This window comes from Thunnus thynnus, chromosome 6 (assembly GCF_963924715.1).
Source record: "Thunnus thynnus chromosome 6, fThuThy2.1, whole genome shotgun sequence".
In the NCBI taxonomy this organism is placed as follows: Eukaryota; Metazoa; Chordata; class Actinopteri; order Scombriformes; family Scombridae; genus Thunnus; species Thunnus thynnus.
The window spans coordinates 32,392,130-32,414,062 of NC_089522.1; the positions used below are offsets into that span (position 1 = coordinate 32,392,130).

Consider the following 21,933-nt stretch of genomic DNA (forward strand, 5'->3'; position numbering starts at 1 on the left):
TGGTTCCAGGAGATTTTAATGACTGCAGCTGAAAATGATCCAGCTGGTTGACATCAACACGTTTACAGAAATCTTCATTAATGCGTTTCTGTCCTTATAAATAAACACATGATTCCACTGGTACCCACACACACACACACACACACACACACACACACACACACACACTCACACACGCTGATGTCAGCCTATCACCCTGAATACCCCCCTCATCACGCAGACTCCTCCCACTGAAGGTGGAGCTCTGACTTCCTCTTCTCCTTCCTCTTTCCTTCCTGCTGCCCCCCCCCCCTTACCACACACACACACGCACACACACACGCACGCGCTTCCTTTATCATCACCCTCTTCCTTATTGCTTCTATGAGAGAGAGAGAGGATGGTAGAGAGACATTAACTCGTCACTGCTTTCACTGTGTAGTAAAGCTCCATTAAGCTGCTACCTGCGGGCATCACATACACACACACACACACACACACATATAAATATATATATATATATGCACACACACACACACACACACGCACACACACACAGAGAGAACACGTGTGTGTGTGTGTGTGTGTGAGAGAGAGAGAGAGAGAGAGAGAGAGAGAGAGAGGGAGGGAGAGAGAGAGAGAGAGAGAGAGAGAGAGATCTCCTTCCACCTTTCAGCGCTTTTGCATTTTTACCTGCAGTGGACATCACGCACTGTCACGCATGCACGCGCCCCCCCGCGCAGCGCACGCTCGCGCATGCACGGAGCAGCAGCAGCACCGAGGGAGCGATCAATACACTAAAAGCCCGGAGAGGATTTTTTTTTTTTTTACCGGAGCGGAGAAAAGACGCGTCGCGAGGGGGGGAGAACCGGAGGAAGACGGCAGGAAATATGAAGGTAACGGAACCGACGCTGCGCTTTGTTTTTAACCGTTTCTCTGGGCACGAGGCACACACCGGGGCGCGTTCTCGGTGGTTTTGACCGAGAAACCCGGTTTGTCGGAGTGTGTGTGTGTGTGTGTGCATGTGTGTGTGTGTTTTTCCTGCAGGTACAAACGGCGCTGTCAGCAGATTCACAGCCGAGCCATGCCGCCTGCTGCCCGGGCTGAAGACACAGCGGACTGACGGTCACATCCTCCATCACCACCGCGGTGTGTGAGTGTGTGTATATGTGTGTGTGTGTGTGTGTGTGTGTGTGTGTGTGTGTGTACACCTGGAGGTCTCATCTGTCACCGTGTAAACCTAGAACTGTAAACCAGCAGCTGGATCAGTATGAGTGAACGGGAGGTGACACCGTGTGTGTGTGTGTGTGTGTGTGTGTGTGTGTGTGTGTGTGTGTGTGTGTGTGTGTGTGTGTTTACATTGTGGACAGCAGCTGGATCTGCGCTGTAGAAGCTGCTCTTTGTCTGCTCTCAGCGTTTCTAGTGAATGGCAGCAGGAGGAGCAGGTTCCACTGGTGCTGTGTGTTAATGGACAGTAGAATCTGGATCCAGCTGGACAAACACAACAATATCATGTAGATGTGTGGAGCTACTGGTTTCCACAAACTGGGAGATGGTGTGTTACTGGAGAAGAGGAGGTTTACTTCCTTGTGTGTGTGTGTGTGTGTGTGTGTGTGTGTGTGTGTGTGTGTGTGTGCTCACATATATTGATAGAAGAAGAAAAGCTGCGTTTGTTGTGTGATTTAGATGAGATACAAGTTGTTTTATTCATGATTTCATGAAGCTACATGTTTTATTAAAAAGTCATTCATTTCTGGTTCTTCTTCTGGTCTTTTAGGAGCGTTAAACATGTTTTGTAGGTTTTATTTTTGTGGAGGCCGACAGAGGCGACGTCCTCTGTTTGAAATGTGATGTTTTACCTCATAAGTTCTTCTTCACTTGTGCAACTGTACGTCTGATAAATCCATGTGTGCGAGAGGATGTGGTGCAGTTTCGGAGAGGAGGAGATCTTCATCAGTCAAAGACTGGAGGAGAGAGTGTGGTTTATTAATGAGAGGATGATAAATATCAGTTACGGTTGTTAATATGGAGAATAGAATCTGTTCCAGCTGTAACATGTAGTTGTGTTACTGGAGGTTTGTCTCCTCGTGTCAAAAGGAAAGAAGGTCTCAGTGACATCACACATCCATAGAAGAAGAAAAGATTCGTTTGTTATGTGATTTAGGTGAAACACACGATGTTTTAAAGGTTTCTATGTAAAGGCTGCATGTTTCAGTTTATTTGTGATGATTTTCTGTGGTTGCATGATAATAAAAATGTGTTTTAGGAACATTGTTTTAATGGAGTCCAAGAGGAACAAGGTTCTCTGTTTCATATGTGATCTTTAATCGATTAGTCCTTCGCCAGGAAATTAATCAGCGGCTATTTTGATAATCGATTAATTGTCTTTTTTTTAATGGTTTCAGCTTCTTCATGATTTGCTGCTTTTGCTGCTTTTCTTTTACAGTAAACTGCTCAGATAAAAAAATCTGAATATGTCTGGTTGATCTGTGTTTAACTGCTGCAGCTGTGACACGATAACCGACATCACTGACAGACTGTAGAGGAGGTTGTGGTTCATATTGAAGACTGAAGGTAACTGAGGAGATGTTGATGAGTTGTTGTTGTTGTTGTTGATGCAGGTTGGACTTTATGGTTCATCATTAAATACATGCAGCACAATCAATAATGCTGTATTAATAATGCCAATTAACAGAGAAATAACCAGCAACATGTGTGATACTTCTCTCAGTTCCAGTTCGTCATTTGTGAAGATTTTGCTGCTTTTTTTTCTCTTATGTGACAGTAAATTGAATATCTGTGGATTCACTTTGTGCAGCTACTTTAATATTCTGACATTTTATAGGCTTAATGGAAAACAATTTGACAGATTAATGGACACTTTATTGTTCATCACTACAGTACATACAACAAGGTTAGATGGTGTCTCCGCTTATTTTTAACTAAAGTGTTTTAACTCTAGTGTTGTTTTATGAAATTTTAACTAGTTCATTTAACTTTTTGATGTGGAAAAAACATATCAGATACAAATTGTTAGAGTATTTTTATGTCTTTGTGGCTCTTGAACAGTTCCTTTAAGGTTTGAAGCTAAAAGCGAACATGTTACTGTGTGATAAATATAATAAAAAACTGTTAGAGGAGCTTTCAAACATCACAGAACATGCTGAACGTTTCCATCTGACGGACAAACGCAGCCATAAAAAACTGTTGAAGGTAAATTTAAGGTGAAAGTTGGAGCAGAGAGTGTGTGTGTGTGTTCAGGTGTGTTCAGGTGTGTGTGTGTGTGTGTGAGGGTCAGAGCAGGAAGGTGTTGTCTTCTGGTTAATTATTCTCCAGCGTTTGCAGCAGGTGACAGATTACTGAACACATGAACACACAGTGGAGTCGAGTAGAAACTCACAGAGGAATGTGAGGAAAGAGAAAAGTCAACAGTGACAACAGAGACTCTGTTCACAACACACACACACACACACACACACACACACACACACACACACACACACACACAACACACACACACACAGACCGAAACACTCAGATTAACACGATTATCATCAGAAACAACACGGCGACAGATGAGACGGCGTCACCTCCGGGCTGTAACGTTCATTTCACTGCAGACAATTTAAACTGCTTTCCTTTCTTATGCTTCATGTTTTAAAATTTCTGCATCATTTCCTGATATTTTCCAGAAGTTTCCTGGAAAAAAAACTAATTGAAAAACTAATTTGCTGCTAATAATATTGTAATAAATGTCAACAGGGAAGAAAGTTGTTTTTATACAGAAAATGTGAATAAAAACAGGTGAATAGTCGTGATTGGTCCACACAGCCTGCTTTACATCTCTCATAGTTTGAAACACACATCAGCATATTGGAGCAGGTCATGTGACCTGATAGCAGCACATCCAGCACAGACATCAGATTAAAAAGATGTTTGTTAGATTTCTAGAGCTGCAACTAATGAGTATTTTCTCAATTAATGATTAATCATTGGTGAAAAATGTGGATCAGTGTTTCCCAAAAGCCCGAGATGACGTCTTGTTTTATCCACAACTCAAAGATCTTCAGTTTACTGTCAAAGACGACTGAAGGAACCAGAAAATATTCACATCTGAGAAGCTGGAACCAGAGAATTTTATCTTTTCTTCTTAAAAAAATGACTCAAAACGATGAATCAATTCTCTAAATAGCTGATGATTAATTTCTGTCGATCAATTACAGCTCAGCTCACTTCCTGTTGCTGAAGCTGTTTATATGAAAATCATCTAACGGTTATTACTTAACATAATATTAGCATTATATTAAGTATTAATATTATTTTCATTCTTCACAAATAATCAGTTAATCAGATGGTTTTATTACTTTGTTGGTCTGATTTATTGTAAAGTAAACTATGTAATATAACATATTTTATTGGTAATATAAGTTGTAATAATCAGGGAAACAGATTGTGTGTAATAGTGTAAATAAACTGATGAGTCTCCACTTTACACTCTGTGTTTTAGATGAAGATTAACATGTTTTATCAGCGTCTGTTCTGATATCATATTATTATAAACACAATAAAACACAAACACATGAGATGTTATGACAGTAATCCAATCAAATCCACTTTATTTATACAGCAGGATTTTAACAAACACAAGGTTTCCAAAGTGCTGCACAGCAAGATGAAAAACACAATAAATAGCACAACAGAACACAATAAAACAATGAAGGACACGAAAGGATAAAAGTAATAAAATAAGATAAAATCAAATAAAAAAAGATAAAAACAAGTGTGTGTAGAGTGTGTAGGTAAAATAATCTGATAATCAGTCTGTGTGTTATTTTATAAAACCGATCAGATATTTGATTAAACGTTCGCTGATCACAAGCTGCAGACATCAGCAGACGTACACAACGCGACAAATCCACACTTCCTGTACAGACAGGAAGTTAAAAGACAAAATGACGGAGCACAAAGGTCAATTCTCAGATGTTTGTCATGATGTAAAGTTTCCACTGAGGGCGGCGACAGAAGAGAGAAGTGATGTTGTTCCCTAAATCAAAAAGGTTTATCATGTACGGTGGCCTTTTTAGGACACATCAGCCTGTCAGACTCTTCTTCTTCTTCTTCTTCTTCTCTGTCTCTCTAATATTAATGAGTGAGCTGCAGAAATGAACCAGATCTCGTGTGAAAGTTGATGAAATACCTCCCTGAAAAAGTGTTGAATCGACAAAAAGTGAAACTACCTGAGAGGAGGAAGAGGAAGAGGAGGACAGGAGAGGTAGCACTAGCAGAGGAAGAGGAAGAGGAAGAGAAGCGAGGGATACGTAAAGAAAAAGTGAAGAATGAGAGGAGAGGAGAGAGAGACGGAGGAGAAGATTGAGAGAGAGAGAGGGGAAGCTGTAAATGAGAGGAAACCACAGAAGAAGAAGAAGAAGAAGAAGAGAGGGATGAGAGGACAGAGTGTTCAGACTCTCTGCAGTCTGACTCAGCTGATGTGGATCGCTCTGATTCTCGCTCCGATTGGCTGAATATTGTCTCTCGTTCTGCGGTTCAGGCGTGTCGTACAACTACTACGACACACATGTGGTCGATTAATGTATTATTTATGATTCATGTATCTATTTATGATGTTTTGGGGAGCTTTCAGTCGGCGTCCATGGTCATCCTGCTGCCTCTGAGGTCTCTGTAGAGTTAGAAACTGAAGGTAGAATCACTTTCGGATGTAAATGAAGGATTTAGAAGGTAAAACCGTGTTAAAATCTTCAGGTTTTTACTGGACAGTTTATATTATCATTGTAAAAATTCTGTTTTACATATTAATGATTCTGAGCTGAGCCGGACACGTTTCTGAGCATCACTTCAGCAACTTGATGCATCAGATGCAAATCATTATTTGCATATTTGCAGCAGTCAAATAAACAAAAAGTGACGAACTGATATGAAAATTCTTGATACTATTAACAGATTGTTTACAATAATATGTGCAGATGCTGCAACAGTGTCAGTTTGTCTTTCAGCTGAATAAACACAGCTGACCGATGAATATGTAGTTTCTACTGTTTTACTTTAATTCTCCACTAATAATTAAACTTGAAGCCAGTTTGACTTTTGAAAAGATGTTTTTCAGCTGATTTGAACAGATGATGACAACGTAGCTGTAAAACACAAACCAGCATAAACAGACTGTTTTGTGTTTTGTGTGGTGAATTAATATTGTAGAGCTGGTTAATATAACTGTTCTCATTATAGGAAGGTTATTAATTAATGATATGATGACCTGATAATAACACAGGCTGAATATGAACATGACATCACATCCTTCTTTACATATTGTACTTAGTTTCCTTTTGTTGAAATTTTCATAGAGCAAACACACACATCTAGCAGGCCACAGTGCTGCTTTCTGACTTTTTGTTCCAACTTTATTGAGTAAACGATGCGTACGTTTGTTTTGGTCTGAGATGTTGGTGATATAGTTCTACATCTAATGGCTGAATGTCATGTATCGCAATTTTAAGGGGCCTACGAGCTACGATTTATGACATCACAACTTGTTCGGTGCCAATCGTGATCCAGTATTCAACTTGTACAAGTGTGATGTGGAAACTTGACTGTAAATGTGTCAGATATCCACTTGATATGACTAACTCAGACTGCTGAAGCCTCATATAAGCTTCACATCTACTTTTAAATGACTGTTTGGACACACTGTGGATTTTATCCTCCATCACTTCCATTGAAAACACATTTGAAGGATCTTTTAATATCCAGTATGAACAGGAGGAATGATTACAGCGAGGAAAACCTCTTTCACTGTTCATATGGACACCTGACTGCTGGTTTAACACACACTTGAAAAATTGTGAACCCGTCCTTTAACTTCCTGTCTACACAGGAAGTGGGGATGTGTGGTGTTTTGCTGTTTGAATTTGCGGCTTGTGATCAGCTTTATCAGCATTTTAGCCAATTAGATCATTTCTCCCACACAGCAGCTGTTCATCTTACTGTTATAACAGTCATGTGACTGATTATTATGTGTTTATAACTCTGATATCAGAACAGAAGCTGCCAGAACATGTTGATACAATATTTCTTATCAGGTTAGTTACTGTGTTACACTGCACAGTCCAGTTTCACATGATGTGACCTTATTGATGTGGAACAAGCTGATTATTTTAAGTTATAGTATTGATTAAATATCTATGATTATAGAGGCCAGTTTCCACCAGTAGAAGTTATGTATGGTAAAAGAAGATTTCTGATGGTGAGATAAAATGACCACTTAAGTCAAAATTAGGAGATAAAAAGAAACATTTTTTGATAAAAAGTAATTAATGCTTTATTTTACAGTTTTATACACATTTCCTGGAGTGATATGCAGATATTTAATAGTTCATTTTTTAGACATTTTACAGAAAGGTCGGTGCAATTTGGCACAAATTATAAGAAAAATCAAATAAAAGTGTCAAGTTGGTTTAGTTGGTAAACACACACTTATTATATTTGGGTTCATTCATATTTCTTAACTAATGTTTTCAGTGTGTCAAACGATATTTTAGCATATTAGAGTTTTTTTAATAAAAAAAATAAGCTGTTAATTCTTAGGATGAAGGGTTATGTATGTAGTTTGGTCATGTACAGGAAATGTGCTTATAATAGAAACAACCTAATATGCTAATATTTAACAAACAAAACTAAGTATTTTATGAAAGAATTGTCAGGACTCTAATTTATTAAACTTTTTTGCAAATTACCAACTATGTATGAACCCAAATATAATGAGAGAGCACTTAACAACTTAACCAACTTAACACTTTTCACATTATTTTCCTCATAATTTGTACCAAATTGCATCTCTCGCTCTGTAAAAATAACTGTAAATGTACAGGAAATTAGTATGTAATTGAAGGACCTTCAAAATAAAGCGTTAACAAAACAATCAGCTTCCAGACCAACAGAGTAAAAATGTGAAAATGTAAATAATGTTAATAAGTTAATAACCTGCATCATCAGACTGACGTGTCACTGATGTGAAACATGGAAACACATGACAGTCTTTTTAATCTGATATCCGTGCTGGATGTGCTGCTGTCAGGTCACATGACCTCTTTAGAAGTGTGAGAGACGAATAGTCGGCTGTGTGAACCAATCAGGATCCAGACTGTTGGCTTTTATTTACTGTAGCTGGTCTCCAGTGACCCAAACACGAAGAGACACTCGGACGAGATTCTTGTGTTGTGTAAATACAACCTGTGAGGTCCCGATGGCGTCACATGAGATCAAACACACAGTTGACCTTTGACCCCCCCCGGCAGAGCACGCTCAGTAGAGATTGCTGGTGACATCATCAGAGGCTGCTGTGTCTAGGGATGATGTCATGAGAGGCTGCTCGCCGTGCGTCCGCGACTCTCAAAGATTCAGACTGACAGTCGCTGTCAGAGCCGCTCAGCGTTACCGGAGAGGAAATAAAAACACTGCCTCGTCTTCATCGTCCTCATCTTCATCGCCGCAGACTCTCAGGGAGGATTTGTTCCTCTCCTGTCAGGCTACAGTGACCTCTGACCTCTGGCCTGCTGGAAGGATGGAAACAACAGAAGATAAATCAGCGCGAATGTTTAGTTTGTTCGGTTGCAGCAGCTTCAACACTGACATTAAAAGCTGCAAATAATTACTATAATCAGTGTGTTATGTCCAACATGGCCTCTTCAGATGTCTTGTTTTGTCCAACTATTGGTCCAAAACCCAAAAATATTCAGTTTGTGATGACAAACCCTTACCCTAACCCTAACAGAGAAAAACAAAAAAATCTAAGACATCAGAGAAAAGAGGGAGTTTCTGATTAATGAATGACTTAAATGACGTCACTGATTATTCGACCAATCATTTCAGCTCTTCACATACGTTTCAGAACTTACAGCATCCTAAAGTGTCTGACGATATGGTGATAAATAACACGAGATGATAGAAATGTGTTTATATGAACAGAACCTTTTATATGTCGGAGTGTGTTGGATGTTGAAGCTGGTTTGAGGAAACGTTTGGAGCTTTCTGGTGTTGTTTTACTGGATGTGGTTGTACTGGTTAATGGTGCAGGAAGTGTTTTTGTGATCTGACCCCATCAGCAGCACATCATCATCTGTCTGTGGCCTTCAAAACCTGTTAAACATCCCTGTCGGAAGGATTCATGTGTTTTATGATGTGATGATGAAGGTCTGGTTGGGTTTAAGGCGGATAGACTCTTGTTTTCATTCAGCTTGATTTTAACCCTCAGTCTGTTCCCTGATTACATAGAGAGTCAGTTTGAGTTTCTGTCAGATGGGATGTTGTTTGACTTTGTGTTTGAGGAAACAAGACTGTTGGAAAAGCATCCAGGTCATGAAGCTGGTTAAGATTTTGCCGACAGTGTGCAAAGTTGTCATCAAGACAAACTGTGGCTACTTTAAAGAATCTAAAATATGAAATATATGTTTAGTTTGTTTACTATATGTGTTCTTTCATAGTTTTGATGTCTTCAGTATTGTTCTACAACGTAGAAAACTAGTAAAAATAAAGAAAAACCCTTGAACCCTTTGACTGGTGCTGTATATCTGCTGAGGACTACATTATAGTGAGTTAAAGCCCCTGGAAAGGCGAATCCATGATTGGCTATTAATCATGTAATTTGGGATCTAATGTGCATATAGTAAACACCTAAAAAGTATGAGAACATAGCCAAATTTGCTTGACATGGTTTTAAAGTTACTGTGTTAAGCTAACTAGCAGACTTGGGTACACCATCCAAATCTGTATTAAGTGGATAAGTAGCTCGAAAGTGTGGCATAGCAATGCTAATGCTAACCGTTTCATGTAAGTGAATGGAAGATGCTAAAACACTTAGCTTCGTATTCTGGGAGGCATAGTTCAATAAAAACAGATATGTGTGGTCTACTCTAGTCTGCTAGTTAGCTGATTAGTCAAGATAACTAGTAGACCACTGGGGTAGTTGATAGTAGGCTCAAAAGTTTTGAATAGAAAAGCTAATGCTAACTGTTTCATGTAAGTGAATGGAAGATGCTAAAACGATTAGCGCCATACTCCAGGGGTATAGTTAAACAAAAACACAGTTTGAGGTGGTCTAACCTAGTTTGTTAGTTAGTGGATTATTCAAGCTTTCAAACAAGGAGGGTCCATTTGATAGATTTGGTAGTTAATAGCAAAACGTTTAAGTTAATGCTAACCCTTTCATGTAAGTGAATGGAAGACGCTAAAACAATTAGCGTCATACTCTGCGAGGTATAATTAAATAAAAATGAAGATTTGGCTGGTTTTATATCAGCAAAACGTTTTAGTGAATGAATAGAAAATAAAACGGTACTTGAGTTGAAAGTGAGCTGTCAATCAAACGTGATCTGGACACGCCCACACAGACCTGAGAAATGGTTTGAGCAGCCAAATCAGCTGTTTTTGAGCTGTTAAGTTTTCTAATAGTTATGAATGTTTATTTTCATTCAGACTTTTGTGGATGCTTAATGAGACATTCAACTTTGATATCATATATGCATTTTTATGATTTCAAGCCATGTTTCCAGAGGCTTTAAAACCATCTAGTAACTGTTTATAGACGCACTTAATGATAAATAGATGAGTTAAAGTAGAGGTTTTTTTATCTTTGATATCCTTAAACATGATTTAACATTAAACATCTTATATTCTGTTAATTTCTGCACACAAATGCCAAATTCTGCAGATTTTTATTTTTTTCAAACTCCTGCAGGTTCTATATGAACCATCGAAATGATGAAACAGATAAATGACTCAAAAGCACCAGACGCTCCTCGCTGTAAGGAAGATTCTCCCTCATCGCTCATTAAGTTCAGTCAGCGCTAAGCTGTTAGCAACAGACTACAGACCTTTGATGTAAAAGACTACAACTCCCAGAGGAGCAGCGGAGGCTGTGAGCTGTGTTTGAGTTTATTCTGTTCAGGAGTCATGAATAATGTGCGTTAGAGATGAGAGCGATGAGCCCCGAGGTGACGCTCTGTGTGATCCCGGCAGGTCGATCCTCAGGGAATAATGCTTCTCATCACTTTGTGTGAAGTGATTTGATTGGCTGTTGATCCTGTCACTGTTTGGTAAAGTGGAGATGAAATGGAAAATGCCTTTTTATCCCTTTTAGATTGCATCCTCAGTCATATTATGCACCTACTTAACAATATCAAACAAAATCCAATCATGTTTTCATTCTGTAAAATAAAATATGACGTGTGCTTACGTAGGCTTGAACCAATCAATTTCAACCAATAATATCATCAATCAGTCCTAAGATTCATGAGGACATGCCCACTTTTCACAGAGGTCGAGAGGGTGGAGCTGACCATAGCGCTAGCTGCACGGCTAGCACGGTTAGCATGGTGCATTTACAATCTATGGTTAATTGTAATAATGTTAATGCTAATGCTAATTTTCGCTAGTGAGAAACTGGCTTAAAACCATTAAAACAATATGCACTTATAGGAAAAAACTGCACATCCACCTCCATAGAGGATCTTTTATCACAACCAAAAACTGAACAAGACTTTTTTAGGCGACTAAAATGTTACAATTAACTTTCATGAACTGAAAACACACTGTGAAATAGCAGCAGCTACGCCTGTACTCTGTGAATCTGGTGGTGAGGTTACATAATCAGTATGTATTGAAGAAGACTTGAGAGTAGTGATTGAGACCATAAACTCATTAGGAAAGTGTTTACTGAGGTAATAAATCAAGTGAGATGAAGGATCATTTTCTCATAGACTTCCATACAGTCAGACTTCTTTCTGGATCCAGTGGAGTCGCCCCCTGCTGGCCATTAGAGAAAATGCAAGTTTAACCTCTTAACATCCACCGGGTTGCCGGCGACCCGCTTAAGCCAGTTGTTAGCGGTTTAGCATCACACAGTAATGAGTACAAGCACAATTTGGCTACTTGGAGACATTTTGGAGGTTTCGGGACACCAGTGATACCACAAACTAAAAACTCTGTAGCTCCCATAAGGTTTGGCCTAGAGGTCTGGAATTTTATGCAGGTGTGGTTGACAAGATGTAGAAGGTAGGTGGTGATTTGCATAGTTCTGGCATAAGTCATGTCCTAGTTATTGTTATTCAAATATGACTCCTGATAGACGATGACCAAAAAACACTTTTTGGAGCCTTATTTGAACTGATGTAATTTTGGTTATGTTTTAGCCACATGCTAAACAAACTAGAAGATGTTACCTTTCAAATGAAGCCTTTTAATATGCATTTTGGCCTCACAATTCTTATGTTATAAGCATTTCCATTTAGGTATGCCAAATAAGTGAAAATTCCAAAGAAAAAGGGTGGCGGTTAAGAGGTTAAAGCACTTCTGCGTTGGCTTCACTGTTCAGACTGTGAGCTTCCTGCTTGGAGCTGAAACATCATCTAAATAACTTTTTCCTACTCTCAGGTCGATCCTCAGGAACATGTTACTGAGACTCCACACTGTAAAAAAAAACAAAAACAGTAAAAAAAACTCACCTGACAAACGTAGATCAGGGTTAAAAAAGAAGGTTGTGCTTTTACTTCCTGAGCAAAAACAAATCAGCCTTTTAACAGTTTCAATTTGATGTGAATGTGATAAAAAATGTTCATGTGTTCATTTAGGTCGCTTTCAGTTATTATCCTGAACTCACTGTGATCAGCTTTACAAGCAGCAGCGAGTCATTTACTGACTTTTTTCCCCTCAGTTTCATCCGAATGTAGCTCAAATTTGAACTGAATTTCCAAAGAATTGTTAAAAGATTTGAATAAATGTGCTTTTAAATCCACTGCAGGTAAAACTTTAAGTCTATTTATCATTTATAACCAGTATATAAACAGTTAATAAAAGGGTTATAACACACCACAGTGTAATTATAAGCAGATATAAGGTTTAAATGTTTATTAATGTGCAGTATTTATTATAACTTCTCATATGAAGACAAGTTTTTCATTCATTGTCTTGTTAACAGCTGTGCAAACTGATGACTGTAGATGTAGCTCAAATTTTAACTGAATTTCCAAAAAGTAGTCAAAAGAAAATCAGAATAATGTTTGTTTTTGCTGTTATGTGAATATTAAGAGTAATAGTAACCCTTAACCTTTGACCTTTCTGACTGTAATAACGAAATATATTTAAACAAAGATGTGTGGTTGAAATAATACTTTGGCAAATATTTGTCTCTATGCTTATCTTCTTATATTCAAACACAACTCTATCCAGCTCTTTATATCCCGTCTGTACATTTGGTTTTCATATAATAGTTACTTTTCTAATTTAAATTCAACAGACAGTTTAAATGCTGATGTTGCTATTTATGTGTGAACCAGACAAACAAACAACATCTAGTAACTTCTTAAACCTTCAATAAGTGTTTTTTTTGTCCTTTTTTCATCCTAAACAAGTAGTGAACGCAACACTAATCATCAGCTTTTAAGTTGATATCTTGAACTTGTTACGACCAAATTATACAAGTTAAACAGATAATTATCCTTTATATTACCCGGCTGTTTCTTTACCTTCTAGCAGACCTACATCCTGGTCTACTCTGCACCGACGATCACTTTTAAAAGCTTTTTTTTTTTCAGATGTTTTAGAGTTGAGTTGAGGTCGGATGAGTCAGATGAGTTACTGAAGAGATTCTTTAGGATGAAAGCGTTTTGTTGGTGTGTCTGAGTGTCAGAGCTGGTTTAAACTGCAGAGTCTGAAAGATCTGCAACCTCATTAGAGACGCTGGAAATGTCAGTCAGCATCTAGCTGACCACACACACACAAACATACACATACAGGGATGGAAAAATAGGTTACATACAGTTAGACAGAAAAACAAAGGGAGAGAAAAAACGAGGCCACATTGAAGCGAACATCCACACATCCGTACAGCGTCTGTATGTGACCTACATATGACCCGCTGAATATAAATCCAGTCACACACTGAATATCAGTCTGAATCTGCTCGGCTGCAGATTCTCAGAGGACGAATATAAAACACTTAAATTAATGATTTGATCCATTAAATCCCTTAATTTGCCGCCATCCTCCGCCCGCAGAGAGCCCTGCTTCTCTGCTTGCTGGGTGTTCGTGACATTTTTCATGAGTGGATGTGCCTGCAGTATCATCACAGTTTTTACAGTTTAGGAATAGCTTCTTTTTTAATTTTTTAAAGTCTGTTTTGATACAATACCTCTCATATGTAGGTGGAAATGGGTCTTATGAGTCGCTGTAACAGTTCCTGCTCTCCATAGTGGAACTGTGAGACAGAACACTGAGTGAATCACAGTGTAATTGTGTATAAAGTCAATGGAAAGATGCGATTATACAAAAACACACCTGGGGCAGCAAGGATTGAAGCGAAGGTACATCCGCACCAGTTGAAAATGTTTCAACTGGAGGGAGAAATCTGTCCATATCCCCGAGCTTTCTACAGAGACGAGAGGAAAAAAAAGGAGACTGGAACAGAGAAGAATCGGAGTCTCTCTGGTGTTTTTCTGAGTTCAGTTAGAAGCTGAGCTAAACACACAAACACATACAGACACTCACACAGACACACAGTCGGTGCATCAAACCACAGCAGGCACAGCGGGAGAGCCGACGCAGAGAGCTCCAGCAAAACACCACAGGGTCCAGCAAGACGGTTGAACTGGGATCAACTTTTGCTGCAACACGTCATCTGACAAGGCGCTGTGATGGCAAACACATACATGCAAGCTCACATTTACTTTTAATATATTATATTACTTTGTGTGTTGCTTTGAGTTGTAAAATCCTGTCTGTCTATATTACATTAATCTGTTTGAATGCATTAATCTGTAGCTCCAACTCGACTTCCTAGATTGTGTTTCATTGTCTCATTGGTACCTTAAACAACAGGCCCCACCAGTGCAGCCCTTTGCACTGTTTTTGCAGGGCTGTTTTAGGTCTGAACACACCTCAGAAATAGAGCACAAAATCCACGGTCCTCGTTAGCTGAAGCTCATATGAGACTTCAGCAGTCTGAAGGTTCATTATCATGGAAAAACAGCTTGTAATTGTTGTGTTATGTGGTTTGTTGTTACGCCTTTGCGCAGATGGTCATGGTGCACTGAGAGAAGCTGCGTGTGCCAGAAGTTCAAGTTTGTTCAACTTTGAACCCGAGCGAAGCTTAACTTCATGGTCGCTAATCGCTGTTGACCACTGCATGAAACTGAAAGATGGACAAAAAATAAAAACTTGTGGTGTTGAATTTCCAGAACTGTACAGTAACAAACTAGGCTTATAAATAAAGATATCAACATGCAGATGCAGCCACCAGGTTTGTTACAGAAACACTGTTTGAGTCTCTGAAATGGCTACTGCCAGCCGTATTAGCATCATAGCTAAGCTGCTGCCAATTAGTAAGTGCCACCAGGAGTTCTGAAGTGGTAAATACTATACGGACCAACGTGAAACACGTAGAGCAAGACCTTTGTTTTCCTGCGATAATGTGAGTATGCCTTGAGTTAGATAAATCGAGTCTGTTTTTTTGTTTCCCTGTAATGAAATTCCTCACTGAGCTGCGACCACGAGATACAATCTGGAGATGCTGCTTGGTTCTTGGTGGTCTCTTTAGTTTTTGCTGTGTTGAATTTTCACCATTGATGAACTCGTTTAAACCATGTGTGACGTCACCCGCTGGTTTCAATGGAGCGAGTTTGAAGCTCAGAGTTGCAGCTTATGTTTGGCGCCATCTTTTCCGTTTGGAGCCAGGAACTTCCAGATAAGGAGTGCTGACCCAAGCTAACGCTAGCTTATTGGCAACACCGAGTGCTACACACACAAGCTAACGTTAACTACTTTAGCCAAATGGTGCTAACAGGGCAGGTATCATAATCAACAACAACATTAAACTTTAGTGAAATATTGTATTTAAGGGCAAGTTTGATCACAGGTGTTTCAATCAGTTATTATGATTGTTCCATCTGAGTTTTACATGAGTAAATACTCTGGAGGTCACATAGCTTTTTCATTTATATAGACCACACCACACAGTCACACATTCCTTCAAACAGCATACATAAAGAGTAAAGTAGTCCCCTCCCTGAACACACTATGAATTACATCACACTCTGTACTCTGACCAGTCTTATCAGAGAGAGAGAGAGAGAGAGAGAGAGGGCGAGGGACAACAAGAAAGACAGAGAGAGAGAGAGAGAGAGTGAATAACAGAAAGAGAAAAACGAGTTACGAGAGAAACTAATTGAGATACTGAGACAGTCTGGGTACATGGCAGCTGAACGCACAACAAGCCAAACTGTTCTTCTGTAGAGGTATGACACACACAGACACACACACACACACACACACACACACACACACACAAACACGCAGACAGGCAGGGTTCACGTATTTAGACGTGTGAAGGTTGTAAAGGCGTTTGCATGTGAACGAGTTGACAGACAGGAAGTGACAGACAGAGAGAGAGACGGGGCGAGTGAGCGTGTGTTAATGATGTGTTAATAGCAGCATGTCTACTTCATGCTGCGGCGAGTATCACTGCACTTCCTGTCTGACTGACAAACACTGAGCCGCCAAATCCATTCACAAGTACCTCCTCACATCTTTATCCTCTCATGACTTCATTAGGAAACAGCTTTTTGCTACCTTTAATTCCTCGTTAAGGATTTGGCTGTTGATTTTCTGTATTTCTGTTACTGATAACAAATCTCATGTTTGGAGCCAAACCACCAACAAGTGATTCTACTAACAAATATTGTGTGTGTATCCAAAGTCTGATATTTCTTATTCCTCCGTTGTTGTTCCAAAAACTATTAAAAACTCATCAGTGAGTCACACCGCTGCACTGTGTGACATGTTCCTTCATTATGAAGAGTTTGGTCATGTTAGTTTGTTTAGAAACGGCTCTAAAGACTAATAACAGCATCACGTTTTCAGTCTCAGGAGAGTAGTTCTGTGTAAAGCAGACGCCACTGAGCATGTGCAGGAACGTGGTTCTGTTTACAGCTTTGCTAGCTTGTTGTGCTGAATATCACAACCTCTGGAACTTACTGAAGTTCTTTGAGAAATTTATAATTTATAATCATTTAATTCTTCTCAACTTCACTAACTAGGAGGCTTCTTTATCTCTTCACTACCTTAACTTGAACTTCACTACCTAACTAGGAAGCTTCTTCATCTCCTCACTACTGTACTGTACTAGGATGCCTTTTACCAACTTGCTTCCTTCTTACTTACTAACTTGTCTTACCTTCTCGCTATTAAGCTTCTTATCCTCATCACTTCCTCACTTTTTTTACCTCCTCACTTCACAATTAGCTACCTTTACCTCTTCTCAACCTCGCAACCTAACTAGGAAGCTTCTTTACCTCTTCACTACCTAACTAGGAAGCGTTTATACCCTTTTTCTACCTAAAAGTCTTCTCAACATCCTTAATTCCTAACAAGGAAGCTTCTTACCTTCTTGCTACCTTAAATTCTTCTTAAGGTCCTTTCTACCTTGTGAGGAAGCTTCTTTACCTCTTCTCAACCTCACTACCTAACTTGGAAATATCTTACCTCCTAGCTACCTTTAATTCTTCTTAACCACCCCTAGTCCCTAACTAGGGAGCGTCATATCCTCCTCACTACCTACCTAGGAGGGTTTTATCCTCTTCACTACCTTAAATTCTTCTTAAGCTCCATACTACCTAACAAGAAAGCTTCTTTGCCTCTTCACTACCTCATCAGGAAGCTCCTTTACCTCCTCACTACCTAACTAGGAAGCTTCTTCATCTCCTCACTACTGTACCTTACTAGGATGCCTTTTACCAACTTGCTTCCTTCTTACTTACTAACTCGTCTTACATCCTTACATCCTACATCAAATTAGGAAGCTTCTTATCTTCATCACTTCCTCACTTTCTTTTTACCTCCTCACTTCCTAATTAGCTACCTTTACCTCTTCTCAACCTCACAACCTAACTAGGAAGCTTTTATACCTTTTTTCTACCTTAAAATCTTCTCAACATCCTTAATTCCTAACTAGGAAGCTTCCTACCTTCTTGCCACCTGAAATTCTTCTTAAGGTCCTTACTACCTTATGAGGAAGCGTCTTTACCTCCTCTCAACCTCACTACCTAACTAGGAAATATCTTACATCCTCGCTACCTTTAGTTCTTCTTAACCACCCTAATCCCTAACTAGGGAGTGTCATGTCCTCCTCACTACCTACCTAGGAGGGTTTTATCCTCTTTGCTACCTTAAATTCTTCTTAAGCTGTGTACTACCTAACTAGAAAGCTTATTTACCTCCTTACTACCTAACTAGGAAGCATCTTATCCTCTTTGCTACCTTAAATTCTTCTTGAGCTCCTTACTACCCAACAAAAAAGCTTCTTTACCTTTTCACTACCTCACCAGGAAGCTCTTTTACATCCTCGCTACCTAACTAGGATGCTTCTTAAACTCCTTAACGCATAACTAGAAACGTTCACCTCTTTCCTTCCAAACTAGAAAGCTTCCCAACTTGTTTTTCTGTGCGTCAATTAAATTTGTTGTTTCAGTCGCTGCTCTCTTCACCGACTCCCACCTTCACATATGCTCATGCATATTTAATGTACGACGTCTAGCAGCCTGTGTTTGTGTGTGTGTGTTTCCCTGTGGGTTTGATTGTGTAAATGAAATGGTGTCAGTGCTGGTCTGCATGTATTTGTATTTGTGTGCGGCTCCCTGCTGTCTGCCACCATCTGCTGTTCTCTGACAGAAGCAGAGAGTGGATGAGTCGATGGAGGAACTGATCCCAAACACTCTCAGGAAAACAGTTCTCTGCTGATTAAACATTTCAACAGAACATTTTGTTGTTGCTAGGAGATGGATTAAAACCCGCGGGCGGCATGAAAACATGTCTGTGGGGTCTGTGTGACGTTTTCAAGTCTGGAGTTTGGTAAAGAGGCTTCTTAGTAAGGACACAAAGAAGAAACTAATCCTTTAGAGTAACAAACAAGGAGGTAAAAAAGCTTTCTAGTTATGTAACGGCGAGTTAAAGAAGCTTACGGACCAAAGTGGTGACGTTGCTTCTGAGTAATGAAGTCATTAACAGGTTGTCACAGTTGTTACAGGTATGAGCAGGTGTCTGCAGGTGTGAAAAGGTGTCTACAAGCATCAATAGGCGTGAACAGATGGTGTTGTCAGGTGTCTACAGGTCTATACATGATTACAGGTGTTTGCAGGTGTGAAGAGGTACTTACAGATGTTTTAAAGGCATGAGCAAGTGTCTATATATCTCTACTTATACATGTGTACATTTACCTTGTCATAGGTGTCTGTGAGCATGACTAAATGGTGTGAACAGGTATTTTACAGGTGTGAATGGGTGTCTGCAGGTGTTCAAAAGTGTGACGAGGTCTTTAGGGGTTTTACTATGTGTTTAAAGGTGTAAACAGGTGTGAACTGTTTTTTTAGGTGTCTACATGTCTATACATATACATGTGTTCACATGTGATTGCAAGTGTGAAAAGGTACTTATCTTGCCACCAGTGTCTATGCATGAATATATATACAGGTGAACAGGTATTTGCAGGTGTGAATGTGTGTTTACATGTGTCAAGAGGTGTCTGCAGGTGTTAAAAGGTGTTTATAGGTGTCTACAAGCATCAATAGGTGTGAACGGATGGTGTTGTCAGGTGTCTACAGGTCTATACATGTTTACAGGTGTTTGCAGGTGTGAAGAAGTACTTACAGATGTTCTGAAGGCATGAGCAGGTGTCTACATAAGTGCTTACCTTGTCATAGGTGTCTGTGAGCATGAATAAATGGTGTGAACAAGGTCTTTAGGGGTTTTAATATGGGTTTAAAGGTGTAAACAGGTGTGACTGGTTATCTTAGGTGTCTACAGGTCTATACATGTGTTCACGGGTGATTGCAGGTGTGAAGAAGTACTTACTGATGTTTTACAAGCGTGATCAGGTGTGAGCAGGTGTCTACATGTCTATACATATACATGTGTTCACGGGTGATTACAGGTGTGAAAAGGTACTTATCTTGTCACCAGTGTCTGTGAATATAAATATATATATACAGGTGTGAACAGGTATTTGCAAGTGTCAAGAGGTGTCTGCAGGTGTGAATAAGTCTTTACAGGTTTTAATGGGTGTTTAAAGGTGTAAACAGGTGTTATCGGGTGCTTACTGGTATTCTCAGATGTTTACAGGTGTCCACACGTCTATACATGTGTTCACAGGTGTTTATAAGTGTTTAAATGTTTTGAAAGTGTGTGTAAAAGGTATTCACAGATGTTTTACAGGTGTCTATGAGCATGAACAAGTGATTACAGGTGTTCATAGATTTTTACATGTGTGGACAGGTGTTTGCTTGTCTTACAGGTGTCTACAGATGTTTACAGGTGTTTACAGGTGTCTACAGATGTTTACAGGTGTTTACAGGTGTCTTAAGGTGTTTATAGTTGTCTACATGTATCAACAGGTGTTACAGGAGATGAAGGACACAATTAAATTCAGATTACCTGTGAATACGAGCCAGTCGGATACTTAAGTTGTGTTGTGTGAGCAACAGGTGAACTGTGTCTTATTGAGCATGCTCAGTAACTTCTTGCGTGTTTCTTTCTGTTTGCAGCTCTGCCGCCATGTCTAGAGCGACGGTGAAGAAGCTGCACTGGCGCTCCAAGGTAACGACGCATTTTTTAATACCTGGAATGAAAATAAATCTCCTGAATCTCTTTGAAATTGAATTTAGTGATTATTCTGACGTCAGTGAATCATTTAAGAGTCTATAGTGTTCTCAGTTGTTCACTTCTTGTCTTCCATGTTTGTTAAGGTCCAGGAGAGCTTCGTGCCGCTGGGCGGTGGCTCCGGAGAGCTGGGGCTCGCCATCGGGGGCGGGGCAGACTACGGCGAGTTCCCGTTCGTCACAGCGGCTCCAGGGGGCGGGGCCACGGTAGGCGACATCATCTTAGAGATCGGGGGGACGCCCGTGTTAGGGATGACACTCGGTGATGTCAGAGGAGTCCTCAACTCCTGTCCTCATCCAATCAGGATCAAGACGGTCTCGCCAGGTGAGTCGACAGAGTTAAACAAAAAAAAAACAAAAACAAAAGTAATGTAGTGAGTTTATATTGTTTTTTTTTTTTAAATTCATTCATGTTTGACACAATGGATAATATAACAAGCTTTTAAAATACAACACATTGTTAAAGATGAAACCAGTGGTTTCCAACCTTTTTGTCTTTTGACGTCTTACAAAAAGCAGTGTGTAGTCGGGGTCACATTTCACATGTCTATGAGTTGTTAACAGCTCCACCAAATAGTGATTTTTCCCTCTAAACTTCTCACATGCTTTCATTTCAATAAATGTTCAAATGATCCAATATTTCAGCAAAAATCAAAGATTAGAGAAAAAGTCCAAAAACTGAAAACAGATTTGTGTATCAGAACTTTGTTTTTTCTTCTTTCCTCTCCCATTAATCATCTCACCACCCCTCAGATTTATCTGCTGACCCTTTGGAGGGGCCCGACCCCTAGGTTGGGAACCACTGGACTAAACTAGCTAACTGTATATAAAGTAGTGTAAACTAGCTCCACCTCCAGCAGCTACAACAGTAACATGCTGCTCTAACACTGATGCTTCACTATTAATAATCTAATGATGTCATATATAATAATATATCAGTCAGAGGGACCAAACCTCTACTTTTACTGCAATACTTTAACTACATCAAGCTCATAATACTTATGTACTTTTACTGCAATACTTTAACTACATCAAGCTCATAATACTTATGTACTTTTACTGCAATACTTTAACTACATCAAGCTCATAATACTTATGTACTTTTACTGCAATACTTTAACTACATCAAGCTCATAATACTTATGTACTTTTACTGTAGTAGGATTTTTCATGCAGGACTTTTACTTGTAATGGAGTATTTTTACTTTGCTGTATTGGTGGATCTGAGTATTTCTTCCACTGT

At 39.4% G+C, this 21,933-nt stretch overlaps 1 protein-coding gene across 5 annotated transcripts in view; it reads left to right on the top strand.

Annotated features, from left to right (window-relative positions):
• The first annotated feature begins 616 nt into the window (after positions 1-616).
• magixa (MAGI family member, X-linked a) overlaps positions 617-21,933 on the top strand; it is a 66,182-nt gene continuing 44,865 nt past the window's right edge. For 3 of the 5 annotated variants that reach the window (XM_067593453.1, XM_067593456.1, XM_067593457.1), the window contains exons 1-3: positions 617-875; positions 20,577-20,628; positions 20,778-21,015. In XM_067593453.1, the coding sequence (XP_067449554.1) occupies positions 20,587-20,628; positions 20,778-21,015 (280 nt within the window). In that variant the 5' untranslated portion in view covers positions 617-875; positions 20,577-20,586. Of the gene's footprint in view, positions 1,129-14,327; positions 16,278-20,576; positions 20,629-20,777; positions 21,016-21,933 lie in introns of those variants that run through there. The other 2 variants (XM_067593454.1, XM_067593455.1) reach the window with 2 other exon arrangements.